This window comes from Schistocerca gregaria, unplaced genomic scaffold, assembly GCF_023897955.1.
Source record: "Schistocerca gregaria isolate iqSchGreg1 unplaced genomic scaffold, iqSchGreg1.2 ptg000414l, whole genome shotgun sequence".
Lineage (NCBI taxonomy): Eukaryota > Metazoa > Arthropoda > Insecta > Orthoptera > Acrididae > Schistocerca > Schistocerca gregaria.
Genome location: NW_026061847.1, coordinates 2,141,110 through 2,158,899, shown reverse-complemented (window position 1 = coordinate 2,158,899; position 17,790 = coordinate 2,141,110). Strand labels below are relative to the sequence as shown.

General features: G+C 43.7%; 1 protein-coding gene across 4 annotated transcripts; it reads left to right on the top strand.

Moving 5' to 3' along the window:
* Positions 1-6,004: 6,004 nt before the first annotated feature.
* On the top strand, positions 6,005-12,006 carry LOC126311358 (balbiani ring protein 3-like). 4 transcript variants are annotated; one of them, XM_049992222.1, is made up of 4 exons: positions 6,005-6,914; positions 9,025-9,717; positions 10,706-11,398; positions 11,960-12,006. In XM_049992222.1, the coding sequence occupies exons 1-4, from the start codon at positions 6,779-6,781 to the stop codon at positions 12,004-12,006; spliced, it is 1,569 nt and encodes a 522-aa protein (XP_049848179.1). In that variant the 5' UTR covers positions 6,005-6,778. The 4 variants fall into 4 exon arrangements, with proteins under 4 accessions (XP_049848179.1, XP_049848178.1, XP_049848181.1 ...); XM_049992221.1 differs by having other exon boundaries at positions 6,005-7,244; XM_049992224.1 differs by lacking the exon at positions 9,025-9,717 and having other exon boundaries at positions 10,607-11,398.
* Positions 12,007-17,790: the final 5,784 nt, after the last annotated feature.

Here is a 17,790-nt window from a genome sequence, read left to right as displayed (position 1 = left end):
TGTCAGTGTAGTGCTTCTGACCAAATAGATGTGTGTCAGTGTAGTGCATCTTCCCAAATAGGTGTGTGTCAGTGTAGTGCTTCTTACCAAATAGGTGTGTGTCAGTGTAGTGCTTCTATTCAAATAGGTGTGTGTCTATGTAATGCTTCTTCCCAAATAGGCGTGTGTCTGTGTAGTGCTACGTCCCAAATAGGTGTGTGTCTGTGTCGTGCATCTTCCCAAATAAGTGTGTGTCAGTGTAGTGCTTCTTCCCAAATAAGTTTGTGTCAGTGTAGTGCTTCTTCCCAAATAAGTGTGTGTCTGTGTAGTGCTTCCTCCCGAATAGGTGTGTGTCTGTGTAGTGCTTATTCCCAAATAGGTGTGTGTCAGTGTAGTGCTTCTTCCCAATTAGGTGTGTGTCTGTGTAGTGCTTCTTCCCAAATAGGTGTGTGTCTGTGTAGTGCTTATTCCCAAATAGGTGTGTGTCAGTGTAGTGCTCCTTCCCAAATAGGTGTGTGTCAGTGTAGTGCTTCTTCCCAAATAGGTGTGTGTCTGTGTAGTGCTTATTCCCAAATAAGTGTGTGTCCATGTAGTGCTTCTTACCAAATAAGTGTGTGTCAGTGTAGTGCTTCTTCCCAATAAGTGTGTGTAAATGTCGAGCTTCTTTGCAAATAAGTGTAAGTCAGTGTAGTGCTTCTTCCCAAATAAGTGTGTGTAAGTGTCGAGCTTGTTCGCAAATAAGTATGAGTCAGTGTAGTTCTTTTTCCCAAATAAGTGTGAGTCAGTGTAGTGATTCTTCCCAAATAACTGTGTGTGTCAGTGTAGCGCTTCTTCCAAAATAAGTGTGTGGGTGTAGTGCTTCTTCCCAAATAAGTGTGTGTAAGGGTGGAGCTTCTTCGCAAATAGGTGTGTGACAGTGTTGTGGTTCTTCCCTAATAGGTGTGTGTCTGTGTAGCGCTTCATCATAAGTAAGTGTGTGTCAGTATAGTGCTTCTTCCCAAATACGTGTGTGTCAGTGTAGTGCTTCTTCCCAAATAAGTGTGTGTCAGTGTAGTGCTTCTTCCCAAATAAGTGTGAGTCAGTGTAGTGCTTCTTCCCAAATAAGTGTGTGTAAGTGTCGAGCTTCTTCGCAAATAAGTGTGAGTCAGTGTAGTGCTTCTTCAAAAATAAGTGTGAGTCAGTGTAGTGCTTCTTCCCAAATAAGTGTGTGTCTGTGTAGTGCTTCTTCCCAAATAAGTGTGTGTCTGTGTAGTGCTTCTTCCCAAATAGGAGTGTGTCTGTGTTGTGCTTCTTCCCAAATAGGTGTGTGTCTGCGTAGTGTTTCTTCCCAAGCAAGTGTGTGTCAGTGTAGTGCTTCTTCCCAAATACGTGTGTGTCAGTGTAGTGCTTCTTCCCAAATAAACGTGTGTCCGTGTAGTGCTACTTCCCAAATAGGTGTGTGTCTGTGTAGTGCTTCTTCGCAAATAAGTGTGTGTCAGTGTAGTGCTTATTCCCAAATAGGTGTGTGTCAGTGTAGTGCTTCTTCCCAAATAGGTGTGTGTCTGTGTCGTGCTTCTTCCCAAATAAGTGTGTGTCTGTGTAGTGCCTCTTCCCAAATAAGTGTGTGTCTGTGTAGTGCTTCTTCCCAAATAGGTGTGTGTCTGTGTAGTGCTTCTTCGCAAATAGGTGTGTGTCTGTGTAGTGCTTATTCGCAAATAGGTGTGTGTTAGTGTAGTGCTTCTTCCCAAATAGGTGTGTGTCTGTGTAGTGCTTATTCCCAAATAGGTGTGTGTCTGTGTAGTGCTTCTTCCCAAATAAGTGTGTGTCAGTGTAGTGCTTCTTCCCAAGTAAGTGTGTGTCAGTGTAGTGCTTCTTCCCAAAAAGGTGTGTGTCAGTGTAGTGCTTCTTCCCAAATAGGTGTGTGTGTGTGTAGTGCTTCTTCCCAAATAGGTGTGTGTCAGTGTAGTGCTTCTTCCCAAATAGGTGTGTGTCAGTGTAGTGCTTCTTCCCAAATAGCTGTGTGTCAGTGTAGTGCTTATTCCCAAATAGGTGTGTGACAGTGTAGTGCTTCTTCCCAAATAGGTGTGTGTCTGTGTAGTGCTTCTTCCCAAATGGGTGTGTGTCTGTGTAGTGCTTCCTCCTAAATAGGTGTGTGTCTGTGTAGTGCTTCTTCCCAAATAGGTGTTTGTCTGTGTAGTGCTTCTTTTCAAATAAGTGTGTGTCTGTGTAGTGCTTCTTCCCAAATAGGTGTGTGCCTGTGTAGCGCTTCCTCCTAAATAGGTGTGTGTCTGTGTAGTGCTTCTTCCCAAATAGGTGTTTGTCTGTGTAGGGCTTCTTCTCAAATAGGTGTGTGTCTGTGTAGTGCTTCTTCCCAAATAGGTGTGTGTCTGTGTCGTGCTTCGTCCCAAATAAGTGTGTGTCAGTGTAGTGCTTCTTCCCAAATAGGTGTGTGTCTGTGTAGTGCTTCTTCCCAAATAGGTGTGTGTCAGTGTAGTGCCTCTTCCCAAATAAGTGTGTGTCAGTGTAGTACTTCTTCCCAAATAGGTGTGTGTCAGTGTAGTGCTTCTTCCAAAATAGGTGTGTGTCAACGAACTGCTTCTTCCCAAATAGGTGTGTGTCAGTGTAGTCCTTCTTCCCAAATAAGTGTGTGTCCATGTAGTGCTTCTTCCCAAATAGGTGTGTGTCAGTGTTGTGCTTCTTCCCAAATAAGTGTGTGTCAGTGTAGTGCTTATTCCCAAATAGGTGTGAGTCAGTGTAGTGCTTCTTCGCAAATAAGTGTGAGTCAGTGTAGTGCTTCTTCCCAAATAAGTGTGTGTCAGTGTAGTGCTTCTTTTCAAATAAGTGTGTGTCTGAGTAGTGCTTCTTCCCAAATAGGTGTGTGTCTGTGTAGTGCTTCCTCCTAAATAGGTGTGTGTCTGTGTAGTGCTTCTTCCCAAATAGGTGTTTGTCTGTGTAGTGCTTCTTCTCAAATAGGTGTGTGTCTGTGTAGTGCTTCTTCCCAAATAGGTGTATGTCTGTGTCATGCTTCTTCCCAAATAAGTGTGTGTCAGTGTAGTGCTTCTTCCCAAATAAGTGTGTGTCAGTGTAGTGCTTCTTCCCAAATAAGTGTGTGTAAGTGTCGAGTTTCTTCGCAAATAAGTTTGAGTCAGTGTAGTGCTTCTTCCCAAATAAGTGTGTGTCAGTGTAGTGCTTCTTCCCAAATAAGTGTGTGTCAGTGTAGTGCTACTTCCAGAATAAGCGTGTGTCAGTGTAGTGCTCCTTCCCAAATAAGTGTGTGTCAGTGTAGTGTTTCTTCCCAAAAAAGTGTGTGTCAGTGTAGTGCTTCTTCCCAAATATATGTGTGTCAGTGTAGTGCTTCTTCCCAAATATTTGTGTGTCAGTGTAGTGATTGTCCCCAAATAGGTGTGTGTCAGTGTAGTGCTTGTCAGCAAATAGGTGTGTGTCAGTGTAGTGCTTCTTCCCAAATAGATGTGTGTCAGTGTAGTGCTTCTTCCCATATAGGTGTGTGTCAGTGTAGTGCTTCTTCACAAATATGTGTGTATCAGTGTAGTGCTTCTTCCCAAATAGGTGTGTGTCAGTGTAGAGCTTCTTCTCAAATAGCTGTGTGTCAGTGTAGTGCTTCTTCCCAAATAGGTGTGGGTCAGTGTAGTGCTTGTTCCCAAGTAGGTGTGTGTCAGTGTAGTGCTTCTTCCCAAACAGGTGTGTGTCAGTGTAGTGCTTATTCCCAAATAGGTGTGTGTCAGTGTAGTGCTTATTCCCCAATAGGTGTGTGTCAGTGTAGTGCATCTTCCCAAATAAGTGTGTGTCAGTGTAATGCTCCTTCCCAAATAGGTGTGTGTCAGTGTAGTGCTTCTTCCCAAATAGGTGTGCGTCAGTGTAGTGCTTCTTCCCAAATAGGTGTGTGTCAGTGTAATGCTTCTTCCCAAACAGGTGTGTGTCAGTGTAGTGCTTATTCCCAAATAGGTGTGTGTCAGTGTAGTGCTTATTCCCAAATAGGTGTGTGTCAGTGTAGTGCTTCTTCCCAAACAAGTGTGTGTCAGTGTAGTGCTTCTTCCCACATAGATGTGGGTCTGTGTAGTGCTTCTTCCCAAATATGTGTGTATCAGTGTAGTGCTTCTTCCCAAATAGGTGTGTGTCAGTGTAGTGCTTCTTCTCAAATAGCTGTGTGTCAGTGTAGTGCTTCTTCCCAAATAGGTGTGCGTCAGTGTAGTGCTTCTTCCCAAATAGGTGTGTGTCAGTGTAGTGATTCTTCCCAAACAGGTGTGTGTCAGTGTAGTGCTTATTCCCAAGTAGGTGTGTGTCAGTGTAGTGCTTATTCCCAAATAGGTGTGTGTCAGTGTAGTGCTTCTTCCTAAATAGGTGTGTGTCTGTGTAGTGCTTCTTCCCAAATGGGTGTGTGTCTGTGTAGTGCTTCTTCGAAAATAGGTGTGTGTCAGTGTAGTGCCTCTTCCCAAATAAGTGTGTGTCAGTGTAGTGCTTCTTCCCAAATAAATGTGTGTCAGTGTAGTGCTTCTTCCCAAATAGGTGTGTGTCAGTGTAGTGCTTCTTCCCAAATAGATCTCCTTCCCAAATAGGTGTGTGTCAGTGAAGTGCTTCTTCCCAAATAGGTGTGTGTCAGTGTAGTGCTTCTTGCCAAATAGGTGTGTGTCAGTGTAGTCCTTCTTCCCAAATAAGTGTGTGTCCGTGTAGTGCTTCTTCCCAAATAGGTGTGTGTCAGTGTTGTGCTTCTTCCCAAATAAGTGTGTGTCAGTGTAGTGCTTCTTCCCAAATAAGTGTGTGTCGGTGTAGTGCTTCTTCCCAAATAGATGTGGGTCCGTGTAGTGCTTCTTCCCAAATAGGTGTGTGTCAGTGTAGTGCTTGTCCCCAAATAGGTGTGTGTCAGTGTAGTGCTTGTCCCCAAATAGGTGTGTGTCAGTGTAGTGCTTGTCAGCAAATAGGTGTGTGTCAGTGTAGTGCTCCTTCCCAAATAGGTGTGTGTCAGTGTAGTGCTTCTTCCCAAATAGGTGTGTGTCAGTGTAGTGCTTCTACCCAAATAAGTGTGTGTCAGTGTAGTGCTTGTTCCCAAATAAGTGTGTGTAAGTGTTGAGCTTCTTCGCAAATAAGTTTGAGTCAGTGTGGTGCTTCTTCCCAAATAAGTGTGATTCAGTGTAGTGCTTCTTCCCAAATAAGTGTGTGTCAGTGTAGTGCTTCTTCCCAAATAAGTGTGTGTCAGTGTAGTGCTTCTTCACAAATACGTGTGTGTCAGTGTAGTTCTTTTTCCCAAATACGTGTGTGTCAGAGTAGTGCTTCTTCCTAAATACGTGTGTGTCAGTGTAGTGCTTCTTCCCAAATACGTGTGTGTATGTGTAGTGCTTCTTACCAAATAGGTGTGTGTCTGTGTATCGCTTCTTCCCATATGAGTGTGTGTCAGTGTAGTGCTTCTTACCATATAAGTGTGTGTAAGTGTTGAGCTTCTTTGCAAATAAGTGTGAGTCAGTGTAGTGCTTCTTTACAAATAAGTGTGTGTCAGTGTAGTGCTTCTTCCCAAATAAGTATGTGTCAGTGTAATGCTTCTTCCCAAATAAGTGTGTGTAAGTGTCGAGCTTCTTCACAAATAGGTGTGTGTCAGTGTTGTGCTTCATCCCAAATACGTGTGCGTCAGTGTAGTGCTTCTTCCCACATAGGTGTGTGTCAGTGTAGTGCTTCTTCCCAAACAGGTGTGTGTCAGTGTAGTGCTTCTTCCCAAACAGGTGTGTGTCAGTGTAGTGCTTATTCCCAAATAGGTGTGTGTCAGTGTAGTGCTTCTTCCCAAATAGGTGTGTGTCAGTGTATTGCTTTTTCCCTAATACGTCTGTGTCAGAGTAGTGCTTCTTCCCAAATACGTGTGTGTCTGTGTAGTGCTTCTTCCCAAAAAGGTGTGTGTCTGTGTAGTGCTTCTTCCCAAATGAGTGTGTGTCAGTGTAGTGCTTCTTCCCAAATAAGTGTGTGTAAGTGTTGAGGTTCTTTGCAAATAAGTGTGAGTCAGTGTAGTGCTTCTTTACAAATAAGTGTGTGTCAGTGTAGTGCTTCTTCAAAAATAAGTGTGGGTCAGTGTTGTGCTTCATCCCAAATAGGTGTGTGTCAGTGTAGTGCTTCATCCCAAATAGGTGTGCGTCAGTGTAGTGCTTCTTCCCAAATAGGTGTTTGTCAGTGCAGTGCTTCTTCCCAAATAAGTGTGTGTCAGTGTAGTGCTTCTTCCCAAATACGTGTGTGTCTGTGTATTGCTTCTTCCCAAATAGGTGTGTGTCAGTGTAGTGCTTCTTCCCAAATAGGTGTGTGTCAGTGAAGTGCTTCTTCCCAAATAGGTGTGTGTCAGTGTAGTGCTTCTTCCCAAATAAGTGTGTGTCAGTATTGTGCTTCTTCCCAAATAAGTGTGTGTCAGTGTAGTGCTTCTTCCCAAATACGTGTGTGTCAGTGTAGTCCTTCTTCCCAAATAAGAGTGTGTCAGTGTAGTGCTTCTTCCCAAATAAGTGTGTGTCAGTGTAGTGCTTCTTCCCAAATAAGTGTGTCATTGTAGTGCTTCTTCCTAAATAAGTAAATAAGTGTATGTCAGTGTAGTGCTTCTTCCCAAATAAGTGTGTGTCAGTGTAGTGCTTCTTCCCAAATAAGTGTGTGTCAGTGTAGTGATTCTTCCCAAATAAATGTGTGACAGCGTAGTGCTTCTTCCCAAATAAGTGTGTGTCAGTGTAGTGCTTCTTCCCAAAAAAGTGTGTTTAAGTGTCGAGATTCTTCGCAAATAGATTTGTGTCAGTGTCGAGCTTCTTTATAAATAGGTGTGTGTCAGTGTCGAGCATCTTCCCAAATGGGTGTGTGTCTGTGTAGTGCTTCTTCCCAAATAGGTGTGTGTCAGTGTAGTGCTTCTTGCCTAATAGGTGTGTGTCAGTGTAGTGCTTCTTCCCAAATAGGTGTGTGTCAGTGTAGTGTTTCTTCCCAAATAGGTGTGTGTCAGTGTAGTGCTTCTTCCCAAATACGTGTGTGTCAGTGTAGTGCTTCTTCCCAAATTGGTGTGTGTCAGTGTAGTGCTTCTTCCCAAATAGGTGTGTGTCAGTGTAGTGCATCTTCCCAAATAGGTGTGTGTCAGTGTAGTGCTTGTTCCCAAATAGGTGTGAGTCAGTGTAGTGCTTCCTTTCAATTAGGAGTGTTTCTGTGTAGTGCTTCTTCCCAAATAGGTGTGTGTCTGTGTAGTGCTTCTTCCCAAATAGGTGTGTGTCAGTGTAGTGCTTCTTCCCAAATAGGTGTGTGTCAGTGTAGTGTTTCTTCCCAAATAGGTGTGTGTCTGTGTGGTGCTTCTTCCCAAATAAGTGTGTGTCAGTGTAGTACTTTATCCCAAATAAGTGTGTGTCAGTGTAGTGCATCTTCACAAATACGTGTGTGTCAGTGTAGTGCTTCTTCACAAATACGTGTGTGTCAGTGTAGAGCTTCTTCCCAAATACGTGTGTGTCAGTGTAGTGCTTCATCCCAAATAAGTGTGTGTCTGTGTAGTGCTTCTTCCCAAATAGGTGTGTGTCTGTGTAGTGCTTCTTCCCAAATAGGTGTGTGTCTGTGTAGTGCTTCTTCCCAATTAGGTGTGTGTCTGTGTAGTGCTTCTTCCCAAATAGGTGTGTGTCTGTGTAGTGCTTCTTCCCAAATAGGTGTGTGTCTGTGAAGTGCTTCTTCACAAATAGGTGTGTGTCTGTGTAGTGATTCTTCCCGAATATGTGTGTGTCTGTGTAGTGCTACTTCCCAAATAGGTGTGTGTCTGTGTAGTGAATCTTCCCAAATAAGTGTGTGTCAATGTAGTGCTTCTTCCCAAATGAGTGTGTGTCAGTGTAGTGCTTCTTCCCAAATAAGTGTGTGTAAGTGTTGAGCTTCTTTGCAAATAACTGTGAGTCAGTGTAGTGCTTCTTCACAAATAAGTGTGTGTCAGTGTAGTGCTTCTTGCCAAATAGGTGTGTGTCAGTGTAGTCCTTCTTCCCAAATAAGTGTGTGTCCGTGTAGTGCTTCTTACCAAATAGGTGTGTGTCAGTGTAGTGCTTCCTCCTAAATAGGTGTGTGTCTGTGTAGTGCTTCTTCCCAAATAGGTGTGTGTCTGTGTAGTGCTTCTTCCCAAATAGGTGTGTGTCTGTGTAGTGCTTCTTCCCAAATAGGTGTGAGTCTGTGTCGTGCTTCTTCCCAAATAAGTTTGTGTCAGTGTAGTGCTCCTTCCCAAATAAGTGTGTGTCAGTGTAGTGCTTCTTCCCAAATAAGTGTGTGTAAGTGTCGAGCTTCTTCGCAAATAAGTTTGAGTCAGTGTAGTGCTTCTTCCCAAATAAGTGTGTGTCAGTGTAGTGCTTCTTCCCAAATAAGTGTGTGTCAGTGTAGTGCTTCTTATAGAATAAGTGTGTCAGTGTAGTGCTTCTTCCCAAATAAGTGTGTGTCAGAGTAGTGTTTCTTCCCAAATAAGTGTGTGTCAGTGTAGTGCTTCTTCCCAAATATATGTGTGTCAGTGTAGTGCTTCTTCCCAAATAAGTGTGTGTCAGTGTAGTGCTTCTTCCCAAATAAGTGTGTGTCAGTGTAGTGCTTCTTCCCAAATAGATGTGGGTCCGTGTAGTGCTTCTTCCAAAATAGGTGTGTGTCAGTGTAGTGCTTGTCCCCAAATAGGTGTGTGTCAGTGTAGTGCTTGTCCCCAAATAGGTGTGTGTCAGTGTAGTGCTTGTCAACAAACAGGTGTGTGTCAGTGTAGTGCTTCTTCAAAAATAGGTGTGTGTCAGTGTAGTGCTTCTTCCCAAATAGGTGTGTGTCAGTGTAGTGCTTCTTACCAAATAGGTGTGTGTCAGTGTAGTGCTTCTTCCCAAATAAGTGTGATTCAGTGTAGTGCTTCTTCCCAAATAAGTGTGATTCAGTGTAGTGCTTCTTCCCAAATAAGTGTGATTCAGTGTAGTGCTTCTTCCCAAATAAGTGTGATTCTGTGTAGTTCTTCTTCGCAAATAAGTGTGAGTCAGTGTAGTGCTTCTTCCCAAATAAGTGTGTGTCAGTATAGTGCTTCTTCCCAAATAAGTGTGTGTCTGTGTAGTGCTTCTTCCCAAACAGGTGTGTGTCTGTGTATTGCTTCCTCCCTAATAGGTGTGTGTCTGTGTAGTGCTTCTTCCCCAATAGGTGTGTGTCTGTGTAGTGCTTCTTCCCAAATAGGTGTGAGTCAGTGTAGTGCTTCTTCCCAAATAGGTGTGTGTCAGTGTAGTGCTTCTTCCCAAATAGGTGCGTGTCAGTGTACTGCATCTTCCCAAATAGGTGTGTGTCAGTGTAGTGCTTCTTCCCAAATAGGTGTGTGTCAGTGTAGTGCATCTTCCCAAATAGGTGTGAATCAGTGTAGTGCTTCTTTTCAATTAGGAGTGTTTCTGTGTAGTGCTTCTTCCCAAATAGGTGTGTGTCTGTGTAGTGCTTCTTCCCAAATAGGTGTGTGTCAGTGTAGTGCTTCTTCCCAAATAGGTGTGTGTCAGTGTAGTGTTTCTTACCAAATAGGTGTGTGTCTGTGTGGTGCTTCTTCTCAAATAAGTGTGTGTCAGTGTAGTACTTTTTCCCAAATAAGTGTGTGTCAGTGTAGTGCGTCTTCACAAATACGTGTGTGTCAGTGTAGTGATTCTTCACAAATACGTGTGTGTCAGTGTAGAGCTTCTTCCCAAATACGTGTGTGTCAGTGTAGTGCTTCATCCCAAATAAGTGTGTGTCTGTGTAGTGCTTCTTCCCAAATAGGTGTGTGTCTGTGTAGTGCTTCTTCCCAAATAGGTGTGTGTCTGTGTAGTGCTTCTTCCCAATTAGGTGTGTGTCTGTGTAGTGCTTCTTCAAAAATAGGTGTGTGTCTGTGTAGTGCTTCTTCCCAAATAGGTGTGTGTCTGTGAAGTGCTTCTTCACAAATAGGTGTGTGTCTGTGAAGTGCTTCTTCACAAATAAGTGTGTGTCAGTGTAGTGCTTCTTCCCGAATATGTGCGTGTCTGTGTAGTGCTACTTCCCAAATAGGTGTGTCTGTGTAGTGAATCTTCCCAAATAAGTGTGTGTCAGTGTAGTGTTTCTTCCCAAATAAGTGTGTGTCAGTGTAGTGCTTCTTCCCAAATATATGTGTGTCAGTGTAGTGCTTCTTCCCAAATAAGTGTGTGTCAGTGTAGTGCTTCTTCCCAAATAAGTGTGTGTCAGTGTAGTGCTTCTTCCCAAATAGATGTGGGTCCGTGTAGTGCTTCTTCCAAAATAGGTGTGTGTCAGTGTAGTGCTTGTCCCCAAATAGGTGTGTGTCAGTGTAGTGCTTGTCCCCAAATATGTGTGTGTCAGTGTAGTGCTTGTCAGCAAATAGGTGTGTGTCAGTGTAGTGCTTCTTCACAAATACGTGTGTGTCAGTGTAGTGCTTCTTCCCAAATAGGTGTGCGTCAGTGTAGTGCTTCTTACCAAATAGGTGTGTGTCAGTGTAGTGCTTCTTCCCAAATAAGTGTGATTCAGTGTAGTGCTTCTTCCCAAATAAGTGTGATTCAGTGTAGTGCTTCTTCCCAAATAAGTGTGATTCAGTGTAGTTCTTCTTCGCAAATAAGTGTGAGTCAGTGTAGTGCTTCTTCCCAAATAAGTGTGTGTCAGTATTGTGCTTCTTCCCAAATAAGTGTGTGTCTGTGTAGTGCTTCTTCCCAAACAGGTGTGTGTCTGTGTATTGCTTCCTCCCTAATAGGTGTGTGTCTGTGTAGTGCTTCTTCCCAAATAGGTGTGTGTCTGTGTAAAGCTTCTTCCCAAATAGGTGTGTGTCTGTGTAGTGCTTCTTCACAAATAGGTGTGAGTCAGTGTAGTGCTTCTTCCCAAATTGGTGTGTGTCAGTGTATTGCTTCTTCCCAAATAGGTGTGTGTCAGTGTACTGCATCTTCCCAAATAGGTGTGTGTCAGTGTAGTGCTTCTTCCCAAATAGGTGTGGGTCAGTGTAGTGCATCTTCCCAAATAGGTGTGAATCAGTGTAGTGCTTCTTTTCAATTAGGAGTGTTTCTGTGTAGTGCTTCTTCCCAAATAGGTGTGTGTCTGTGTAGTGCTTCTTCCCAAATAGGTGTGTGTCAGTGTAGTGCTTCTTCCCAAATAGGTGTGTGTCAGTGTAGTGTTTCTTACCAAATAGGTGTGTGTCTGTGTGGTGCTTCTTCCCAAATAAGTGTGTGTCAGTGTAGTACTTTTTCGCAAATAAGTGTGTGTCAGTGTAGTGCGTCTTCACAAATACGTGTGTGTCAGTGTAGTGCTTCTTCACAAATACGTGTGTGTCAGTGTAGAGCTTCTTCCCAAATACGTGTGTGTCAGTGTAGTGCTTCATCCCAAATAAGTGTGTGTCTGTGTAGTGCTTCTTCCCAAATAGGTGTGTGTCTGTGTAGTGCTTCTTCCCAAATAGGTGTGTGTCTGTGTAGTGCTTCTTCCCAATTAGGTGTGTGTCTGTGTAGTGCTTCTTCAAAAATAGGTGTGTGTCTGTGTAGTGCTTCTTCCCAAATAGGTGTGTGTCTGTGAAGTGCTTCTTCACAAATAGGTGTGTGTCTGTGAAGTGCTTCTTCACAAATAGGTGTGTGTCTGTGTAGTGCTTCTTCCCGAATATGTGTGTGTCTGTGTAGTGCTACTTCCCAAATAGGTGTGTGTCTGTGTAGTGAATCTTCCCAAATAAGTGTGTGTCAATGTAGTGCTTCTTCCCAAATGGGTGTGTGTCAGTGTAGTGCTTCTTCCCAAATGGGTGTGTGTCAGTGTAGTGCTTCTTCCCAAATAAGTGTGTGTAAGTGTTGAGCTTCTTTGCAAATAACTGTGAGTCAGTGTAGTGCTTCTTTACAAATACATGTGTGTCAGTGTAGTGCTTCTTCCGAAATAGATATGGGTCCGTGTAGTGCTTCTTCCCAAATAGGTATGGGTCCGTGTAGTGCTTCTTCCCAAATAGGTGTGTGTCAGTGTAGTGCTTGTCCCCAAATAGGTGTGTGTCAGTGTAGTGCTTCTTCCCAATTAGGTGTGTGTCTGTGTAGCGCTTCTTCCCAAATAGGTGTGTGTATGTGTAGTGCCTCTTCCCAAATAGGTGTGTGTCTGTGAAGTGCTTCTTCACAAATAGGGGTGTGTCTGTGAAGTGCTTCTTCACAAATAGGTGTGTGTCTGTGAAGTGCTTCTTCACAAATAGGTGTGTGTCTGTGTAGTGCTTCTTCCCGAATATGTGTGTGTCTGTGTAGTGCTACTTCCCAAATAGGTGTATGTCAGTGTTGTGCTTCTTCCCAAATAGGTGTGTGTCAGTGTAGTGCTTCTTCCCAAATTCATGTGTGTCAGTGTAGTGCTTCTTCCCCAATAGATATGGGTCCGTGTAGTGCTTCTTCCCAAATAGGTGTGTGTCAGTGTAGTGCTTGTCCCCAAATAGGTGTGTGTCAGTGTAGTGCTTGTCCCCAAATAGGTGTGTATCAGTGTAGAGCTTGTCAGCAAATAGGTGTGTATCAGTGTAGTGCTTCTTCCCAAATAGGTATGTGTCTGTGTTGTGCTTCTTCCCAAATGGGTGTGTGTCTGTGTAGTGCTTCTTCCCAAATAGGTGTGTGTCAGTGTAGTGCCTCTTCCCAAATAAGTGTGTGTCAGTGTAGTGCTTCTTCCCAAATAAGTGTGTGTCAGTGTAGTGCTTCTTCCCAAATAGGTGTGTGTCAGCGTAGTGCTTCTTCCAAAATAGGTGTGTGTCAGTGAAGTGCTTCTTCCCAAATAGGTGTGTGTCAGTGTAGTGCTTCTTGCCAAATAGGTGTGTGTCAGTGTAGTCCTTCTTCCCAAATAAGTGTGTGTCCGTGTAGTGCTTCTTCCCAAATAGATGTGGGTCCGTGTAGTGCTTCTTCTTAAATAGGTGTGTCTCAGTGTAGTGCTTGTCCCCAAATAGGTGTGTGTCAGTGTAGTGCTTGTCCCCAAACAGGTGTGTGTCAGTGTAGTGCTTGTCAGCAAATAGGTGTGTCAGTGTAGTGCTCCTTCCCAAATAGATGTGTGTCAGTGTAGTGCTTCTTGCCAAATAGGTGTGTGTCAGTGTAGTCCTTCTTCCCAAATAAGTGTATGTCCGTGTAGTGCTTCTTACCAAATAGGTGTGTGTCAATGTTGTGCTTCTTCCCAAATAAGTGTGTGTCAGTGTAGTGCTTCTTCCCAAATACGTGTGTGTCAGTGTAGTGCTTCTTCCCAAATAGATATGGGTCCGTGTAGTGCTTCTTCCCAAATAGGTGCGTGTCAGTGTAGTGCTTGTCCCCAAATAGGTGTGTGTCAGTGTAGTGCTTGTCCCCAAATAGGTGTGTGTCAGTGTAGTGCTTGTCAGCAAATAGGTTTGTGTCAGTGTAGTGCTTCTTCCCAAATAGGTGTGTGTCTGTGTAGTGCTTCTTCCCAAATGGGTGTGTGTCTGTAGTGCTTCTTCCCAAATAGGTGTGTGTCAGTGTAGTGCCTCTTCCCAAATAAGTGTGTGTCAGTGTAGTGCTTCTTCCCAAATAAGTGTGTGTCAGTGTAGTGCTTCTTCCCAAATAGGTGTGTGTCAGTGTAGTGCTTCTTCCAAAATAGGTGTGTGTCAGTGAAGTGCTTCTTCCCAAATAGGTGTGTGTCAGTGTAGTGCTTCTTGCCAAATAGGTGTGTGTCAGTGCAGTCCTTCTTCCCAAATATGTGTGTGTCCGTGTAGTGCTTCTTACCTAATAGGTGTATGTCAGTGTTGTGCTTCTTCCCAAATAAGTGTGTGTCAGTGTAGTGCTTCTTCCCAAATAAGTGTGTGTCAGTGTAGTGCTTCTTCCCAAATAGATGTGGGTCCGTGTAGTGCTTCTTCCCAAATGGGTGTGTGTCTGTGTAGTGCTTCTTCCCAAATAGGAGTGTGTCAGTGTAGTGCCTCTTCCGAAATAAGTGTGTGTCAGTGTAGTGCTTCTTCCCAAATAAGTGTGTGTCAGTGTAGTGCCTCTTGCCAAATAGGTGTGTGTCAGTGTAGTGCTTCTTCCAAAATAGGTGTGTGTCAGTGAAGTGCTTCTTCCCAAATAGGTGTGTGTCAATGTAGTGCTTCTTGCCAAATACGTGTGTGTCAGTGTAGTCCTTCATCCCAAATAAGAGTGTGTCCGTGTAGTGCTTCTTACCAAATAGGTGTGTGTCAGTGTTGTGTTTCTTCCCAAATAAGTGTGTGTCAGTGTAGTGCTTCTTCCCAAATAAGTGTGTGTCAGTGTAGTGCTTCTTCCCAAATAGATGTGGGTCCATGTAGTGCTTGTCCCCAAATAGGTGTGTGTCAGTGTAGTGCTTGTCAGCAAATAGGTGTGTGTCAGTGTAGTGCTTCTTCCCAAATAGGTGTGTGTCAGTGTAGTGCTTCCTCCCAAATAGGTGTGTGTCAGTGTAGTGCTTCCTCCCAAATAGGTGTGTGTGAGTGTAGTGCTTCTTCCCAAATAAGTGTGTGTCAGTGTAGTGCTTCTTCCCAAATAAGTGTGATTCAGTGTAATGCTTCTTCGCAAATAAGTGTTAGTCAGTGTAGTGCTTCTTCCCAAATAAGTGTGTGTCAGTGTAGTGCTTCCTTTCAAATACGTGTGTGTCTGTGTAGTGCTTCCTCCCAAATAGGTGTGTGTCTGTGTAGTGCTTCCTCCTAAATAGGTGTGTGTCTGTGTACTGCTTCTTCCCAAATAGGTGTGTGTCTGTGTAGTGCTTCTTTACAAATAGGTGTGTGTCTGTGTAGTGCTTCTTCCCAAATAGGTGTGTGTCTGTGTAGTGCTTCTTCCCAAATAGGTGTGAGTCTGTGTCGTGCTTCTTACCAAATAAGTGTGTGTCAGTGTAGTGCTTCTTCCCAAATAAGTGTGTGTAAGTGTCGAGCTTCTTCGCAAATAAGTTTGAGTCAGTGTAGTGCTTCTTCCCAAATAAGTGTGTGTCAGTGTAGTGCTTCTTCCCAAATAAGTGTGTGTCAGTGTAGTGCTTCTTCCAGAATAAGTGTGTGTCAGTGTAGTGCTTCATCCCAAATAAGTGTGTGTCAGTGTAGTGTTTCTTCCCAAATAGGTGTGTGTCTGTGTAGTGCTTCTTCCTAAATTGGTGTGTGTCTGTGTAGTGCTTCTTCCCAATTAGGTGTGTGTCTGTGTAGTGCTTCTTCCCAATTAGGTGTGTGTCTGTGTAGTGCTTCTTCCCAATTACGTGTGTGTCTGTGTAGTGCTTCTTCCCAAATAGGTGTGTGTCTGTGAAGTGCTTCTTCACAAATAGGTGTGTGTCTGTGAAGTGCTTCTTCACAAATAGGTGTGTGTCTGTGAAGTGCTTCTTCACAAATAGGTGTGTGTCTGTGTAGTGCTTCTTCCCAAATAGGTGTGTGTCTGTGTAGTGCTTCTTCCCAATTAGGTGTGTGTCTGTGAAGTGCTTCTTCACAAATAGGTGTGTGTCTGTGAAGTGCTTCTTCACAAATAGGTGTGTGTCTGTGAAGTGCTTCTTCACAAATAGGTGTGTGTCTGTGTAGTGCTTCTTCCCGAATATGTGTGTGTCTGTGTAGTGCTACTTCCCAAATAGGTGTGTGTCTGTGTAGTGAATCTTCCCAAATAAGTGTGTGTCAATGTAGTGCTTCTTCCCAAATGGGTGTGTGTCAGTGTAGTGCTTCTTCCCAAATAAGTGTGTGTGTGTGTTGAGCTTCTTTGCAAATAACTGTGAGTCAGTGTAGTGCTTCTTCACAAATAAGTGTGTGTCAGTGTAGTGCTCCTTCCCAAATAGGTGTGTGTCAGTGTAGTGCTTCTTGCCAAATAGGTGTGTGTCAGTGTAGTCCTTCTTCCCAAATAAGTGTGTGTCCTTGTTGTGCTTCTTCCCAAATAAGTGTGTGTGTGTGTAGTGCTTCTTCCCAAATAAGTGTGTGTCAGTGTAGTGCTTCTTCCCAAATAGATGTGGGTCCGTGTAGTGCTTCTTCCCAAATAAGTGTGTGTCAGTGTAGTGCTTCTTCCCAAACAGATGTGGGTCCATGTAGTGCTTGTCCCCAAATAGGTGTGTCAGTGTAGTGCTTGTCCCCAAATAGGTGTGTGTCAGTGTAGTGCTTGTCAGCAAATAGGTGTGTGTCAGTGTAGTGCTTCTTCCCAAATAGGTGTGTGTCAGTGTAGTGTTTCTTCCCAAATAAGTGTGTGTCAGTGTAGTGCTTCTTCCCAAATATATGTGTGTCAGTGTAGTGCTTCTTCCCAAATATGTGTGTGTCTGTGTAGTGCTTCTTCCTAAGTAGGTGTGTGTCTGTGTAGTGCTTCTTCCCATTTAGGTGTGTGTTAGTGTAGAGCATCTTCCCAAATAGATGTGTGTCAGTGTAGTGCTACTTCCAAAATAGGTGTGTGTCAGTCAACTGCTTATTCCCAAATAGGTGTGTGTCCGTGTAGTCCTTCTTCCCAAATAAGTGTGTGTCCATGTAGTGCTTCTTCACAAATGGGTGTGTGTCAGTGTTGTGCTTCTTCCCAAATAAGTGTGTGTAAGTGTAGTGCTTCTTCCCAAATAAGTGTGTGTCAGTGTAGTGCTTCTTCCCAAATAGGTGTGTGTCTGTGTAGTGCTTCTTCCCAAATACGTGTGTGTCAGTTTAGTGCTTCTTCCCAAATAGATATGGGTCCGTGTAGTGCTTCTTCCCAAATAGGTGCGTGTCAGTGTAGTGCTTGTCCCCAAATAGGTGTGTGTCAGTGTAGTGCTTGTCCCCAAATAGGTGTGTGTCAGTGTAGTGCTTGTCAGCAAATAGGTGTGTGTCAGTGTAGTGCTTCTTCCAAAATAGGTGTGTGTCAGTGAAGTGCTTCTTCCCAAATAGGTGTGTGTCAGTGTAGTGCTTCTTCCCAAATAAGTGTGTGTCAGTGTAGTGCTTCTTCCCAAATAGGTGTGTGTCAGTGTAGTGCTTCTTCCCAAATAGGTGTGTGTCAGTGTAGTGCTTCTTCCAAAATAGGTGTGTGTCAGTGTAGTGCTTCTTGCCAAATAGGTGTGTGTCAGTATAGTCCTTCTTCCCAAGTAAGTGTGTGTCCGTGTAGTGCTTCTTACCTAATAGGTGTGTGTCAGTGTTGTGCTTCTTCCCAAATAAGTGTGTGTCAGTGTAGTGCTTCTTCCCAAATAAGTGTGTGTCAGTGTAGTGCTTCTTCCCAAATAGATGTGGGTCCGATAGTGCTTCTTCCCAAATGGGTGTGTGTCTGTGTAGTGCTTCTTCCCAAATAGGAGTGTGCCAGTGTAGTGCCTCTTCCGAAATAAGTGTGTGTCAGTGTAGTGCTTCTTCCCAAATAAGTGTGTGTCAGTGTAGTGCTTATTCCCAAATAGGTGTGTGTCAGTGTAGTGCTTCTTCCAAAATAGGTGTGTGTCAGTGAAGTGCTTCTTCCCAAATAGGTGTGTGTCAGTGTAGTGCTTCTTGCCAAATAGGTGAGTGTCAGTGTAGTGCTTCTTCCCTAATAAGTGTGTGTCAGTGTAGTGCTTCTTCCCAAATAAGTGTGTGTCAGTGTAGTGCTTCTTCCCAAATAGGTGTGTGTCAGTGTAGTGCTTCTTCCAAAATAGGTGTGTGTCAGTGAAGTGCTTCTTCCCAAATAGGTGTGTGTCAGTGTAGTGCTTCTTGCCAAATAGGTGTGTGTCAGTGTAGTCCTTCTTCCCAAATAAGTGTGTGTCCGTGTAGTGCTTCTTACCAAATAGGTGTGTGTCAGTGTTGTGCTTCTTCCCAAATAAGTGTGTGTCAGTGTAGTGTGTCAGTGTAGTGCTTCTTCCCAAATAGATGTGGGTCCGTGTAGTGCTTCTTCCCAAATACGTGTGTGTCAGTGTAGTGCTTCTTCCCAAATAACTGTGTGTCACTGTAGTGCTTCTTCCCAAATATATGTGTGTCAGTGTAGTGCTTCTTCCCAAATATTTGTGTGTCAGTGTAGTGATTGTCCCCAAATAGGTGTGTGTCAGTGTAGT

Bases quoted from the DNA above. Each gene is read 5' to 3' on its own strand.
- LOC126311358 (XM_049992221.1), top strand. From the start codon at position 6,779: ATGGGTGTGTGTCTGTGTAGTGCTTCTTCCCAAATAGGTGTGTGTCAG. The intron at 9,718-10,705 runs GTGTGTGTCTGT...CTTCCCAAATAG, and splicing joins TAGTGCTTCTTCCCAAATAG to GTGTGTGTCTGTGTAGTGCT. The intron at 11,399-11,959 runs GTGTGTGTCTGT...CTTCCCAAATAG, and splicing joins TAGTGCTTCTTCAAAAATAG to GTGTGTGTATGTGTAGTGCC.